Source organism: Cucurbita maxima, unplaced genomic scaffold, assembly GCF_002738345.1.
Source record: "Cucurbita maxima cultivar Rimu unplaced genomic scaffold, Cmax_1.0 Cma_Scf00010, whole genome shotgun sequence".
Taxonomy (NCBI): Eukaryota; Viridiplantae; Streptophyta; class Magnoliopsida; order Cucurbitales; family Cucurbitaceae; genus Cucurbita; species Cucurbita maxima.
In genome coordinates, this window is record NW_019272026.1 from 2873022 (window position 1) to 2877035 (window position 4014).

Below are 4014 nucleotides of genomic sequence, written 5' to 3' on the forward strand. Positions count from 1 at the left end.
GGGGGGGGGGGGGGGGGGGGGGGGCAAGTTATTGAAAATGAGACCACAAACCTGTTAGAACCCTCCAAAGCGGGACAAGCTTCCCATGCTACTTGTTGCATTGTTTTCCCAGTTATATCTTCCAAAGGCATTAGCTTATTTGCTTGCATAGAAAGCTTTTCGATTCCAACCGAGGCCAGACGCTGTAGTATTTCCATTATCCCAGAACCCATTTCTGCAGGCACTACCACTGGAGAAGAAACTTGCATAATCAGGTTTCCACCGCTCTTAGCATTCTGGAAAATTGCAGGATTCATACTTCGCAAAAAACCTCCATTCTTTGTCTGGATAAATGGACCCAATCCTTCTCCAAGAGGAGGTAGGTCGAACGGGTCTTCACAAGGAAAATCAGATGGACTTCCAAACCCATGAGAGCTGCTGGATGGAGACTGCTGAAAGACTTCCTCATTCAATCCCCATTTGTGCATCAAAGCCTCTGTCTCCAAATCTTCCAACATCTTTGCCTTTGTCTTACTCCATACTGCTGCATCTTCTGTGAAGTCAATGGCTACATTAGCATTGCCAATTGACGGAAGATCAAAAGATGTATCAGAACTTCCATTAAAATTGTAACCACCTTCTGGATAATTATCATCTTCAATATCAAAATCGAACAAGGAATAACCACCAGCTACGGCTTCATCCTCGAATTGTCGTAACAGCCGCTCTCTTGGAGACTCTGGCTCGTTATCAGAACTCGAGCCAAATGGACTTTGCTCAATACCCAACATACGTAAGAAATCACTTTCCAAACATTCATCTTCCAAAAACTCATCGTCGAAATCAAGGGGTAGACACTTTCCAGTTGGTTCATCACTTGACATGAACTCTGAGTTATGCTCTTCTTCAGGAGACTCCAATGCTGCTGTCTCCAGTTCAGACACGCAACTTAAAGCTGACTCCAACTCCTTCAGGATCGATTCTTTGGTGTAAATATCATAATCATTTGAAGAACTATTACATGCAACAAGCTCCTCAGTGTAGTTATCATGCTTCTCCTTCTCGTGGTCAACCCTGCTACCCTCTTCATGAACCATCAATAATTCATTGTCTATTTCAGGGCGTCCAACTGAAGAGGAATCAACTACTTTTACATTAATTTTCTCCACCTGTTCCTCAGCTAACACTTCAATCCGTTCATCAATTTTCTCCCCCTGTTCCATGGATGACAATTCAATCCCTTGTTCAACAAATGAAAACTCAGTTCCACAATCAACATCGGTATTTTCATCCTCAGATTTCATTTTATGAGAATATTCAGTGCATACATCCAGCTTGGGATTGCTGTCCGCTGAAGTATCAAATTCACCATCATCAAATTTTTTGTATAATACATCTACCGACTTGGCAAGTTCTAATTGCGGTACTGGTAAAACCTCATGAAGATCCTTTATATCATCTTCTGGTCGGGATGAAACAAGAGAATCATTATACGTCTTTCCAGGAGAACTCTTGGTATTCTGGATTCTGCTTCTACCACCAGATTCACCGAACACCATTTCAGATTTCCCAATACCATATTTGTTCTGCTTCGACTTTAAGGAATCACCAATATGATTTCCAGAGGCAGTTAAATTATCACCCACCACTGTGTATCCAAAACTGACATTCATTGTTGCCCCTTTAGCCTTACCAGATAATTTAAAACTGGTAGCCCACTTACCAGAGCTCTTTTCTTCTTCTAACTCCTCCAATGTAAGGGGAAGAAACCTTGTTAGGTCAACCCGATGTTTCCCCAAATCAACCTCAGAAGCACCATATACAGAAGCATAGAGTAAAGAATGTTTGGCCTCGTACTTTGCAGAATGATGGGGTCCATTCCCCCTACCATGTACTGTACAAGTGCAGTTCAACTCCTCTTCGAATTCTACCTTGCCCTGGACAACCTTCTTAGGGCGAGTTACCAATAAGCCATCCCGCCTCTTCCAGAACACACTTAGACTAAAATCATCCAAGTCAGAAGGTAACCCCTTGATTGAGTGAACTAGGAGAGAGAAACAACAATTAAACTTGCGGTTTCGAACATAGGAGAACGCCTTCAAAGTCTTCCAACTCCAGATAGATTTCTTATCCTTACGTGTTGGATCTTCATTGCCGCTTTTTGGCTTCGATTTGGGATCAGGCAAATTGGTTTTCCCAATTGATCTTTGCCGAGCATTAGCACCAGAACTAGAATTCCTCAACGGATTTTTGGTCAGATAAAGAGCGTTGCTTATGGTTTCTATCTCATTCAACAACTTCTCACCACTCGCACGACCACCAATCTTCTTTGAATCAACGTTTGACAGCAACTTATCCGACCATGAGCTCTGAAATTAAATTAAACCAACATAAACAAGAAATTTGACGTAATTTGAAAACACCGTCTACATGCTAGATGCTTTGATATAACCAATACAAGGTGTGAAGCAAATATGATTTCCAGAAAGACGGCACATTGGAAATTTACGTAAGTAATACAATTGTTAGCATCAAGACAGTGATATTTGAAAAGAACTAAAGTGAATGTGCACAATAAAAAGTAGCCCACCGGAGAAAGAGTCGCATACAAATCCTTTCCATCGGTTGCTTCACCTGCAGCCCGGAAAGTTTCTTTTGCGCTAACACAGTCATCATTTTTTAGCTCAAGCTCAGCTAGCATAGACAAGGCATTTGAGCACTTGTCATCTACCTTCAGAGCATCATTAACCTACGGAAGGGACACATTATTGACTATACAAGATTAATTTCCAGACAGAAATTGAAGCAGATGTGCCAGAAGAGTTAACGGACCAATTCAATGCTTAATTGAACATAATTTCTAGCTTTTGCAATGGATGCAAGCCTCAGGTAAGCATCGATATAGTTTGGATACTGTAACAAAGAAAAGAGGTGTTAAAAGCAAAGTACAATAATGAACCCCAAAGAGCTACTAACACATACCTTAAATAAAATCAAGCGGTAGAGTGCACTTGCAACTTCAATGTTATGCAATTGCTCAAATAATCGAGCCAGGTTAAACAGACTTGTGACTTTCTTCCATGGCAGTACAATTGAACGACCTTCCCTCTCCAGTTGATAAAAGAGTTCCATGTCCTTGTATTGAAGAACAGACGCACTTGCTTCAATAGCAGTGCATCTCAATTTACCGTCAAAAAAATCTAGCCAAATTCCAGCACCTAAAGCCTCCTTGAAATTTCGCTCAGCAAGCTGACAAGAATAGGAAGTAAGAAAGTATCTTGAAGAGGAAGCATTCAATAACTTTGACATAGAATAATTTGCTGTGTAATCAATTATAACCAACATCAAACCAAGCAAACCTCAAACTCTTCTCTTTCAAAGTGAAGAACCCCAAGATTGTTGAGCACTTCAGTAGGTACTTCTTGACCTCCCTTTCTTAAGAGAATGCTAGCCTGTTGTAACACTCAACACCAAAAGAAATTATTAGATTAGAGCAGTAATAAACAACAAGTTAGGAAGTAAATGCCGATCATAAAGAAAATCTGATTTCAAAATTAAAAAAAAAAATTAAAAAAAAAAAGTCCCTACAGTTTTGAAGGCATCCAAAGCAGCATCTTCATCGGTTGAAATCAACAATTCTCCCAGGTCTAAAAAGGACTGCAATGCAATTTAATTCTGCGTTATATTACATGTACTGAAAACTAAACGGTAGCATGTCCATATACGTGGCAATAACAATGACATAATAGTACTTGCTTTGACAAAAAAACAGAAAATCTGGACATTTGTAGGATAGCCTCCAATAAAAAAGTAGAAAAATGTAGAAATGTGCAAGAACGTAGTCTTAAGGAAAAATGGAATGGCTGAACGTTCTAGCACAACTGGATTCTCTCTGATTTAATCAAAAAACTAAAATCAAGAATACACAATATTCCAGTTCCAATTTGGGGGAAGGAACAGAAGAATAGATGGGTGTGGTGTGATGCGATGCGACATACAGCCTTATATCCCTCCTCTCCCCCCCTCCCCCCCTCC

The 4014-nt window shown here is 40.2% G+C and overlaps 1 protein-coding gene across 2 annotated transcripts in view; it reads right to left on the reverse strand.

Annotated features, from left to right (window-relative positions):
* The window catches only part of LOC111484869 (protein PLASTID MOVEMENT IMPAIRED 1-RELATED 1-like), an 11179-nt gene that overhangs the window by 1714 nt on the left and 5451 nt on the right, over positions 1-4014 (reverse strand). For both annotated transcript variants that reach the window (XM_023131493.1, XM_023131495.1), the window contains 6 exons: positions 3568-3636; positions 3339-3431; positions 2962-3228; positions 2812-2892; positions 2570-2728; positions 52-2348 (listed from right to left, as the gene is read on the reverse strand). In XM_023131493.1, coding sequence (XP_022987261.1) covers positions 52-2348; positions 2570-2728; positions 2812-2892; positions 2962-3228; positions 3339-3431; positions 3568-3636 — 2966 coding nt within the window. The remainder of the gene's footprint in view (positions 1-51; positions 2349-2569; positions 2729-2811; positions 2893-2961; positions 3229-3338; positions 3432-3567; positions 3637-4014) is intronic.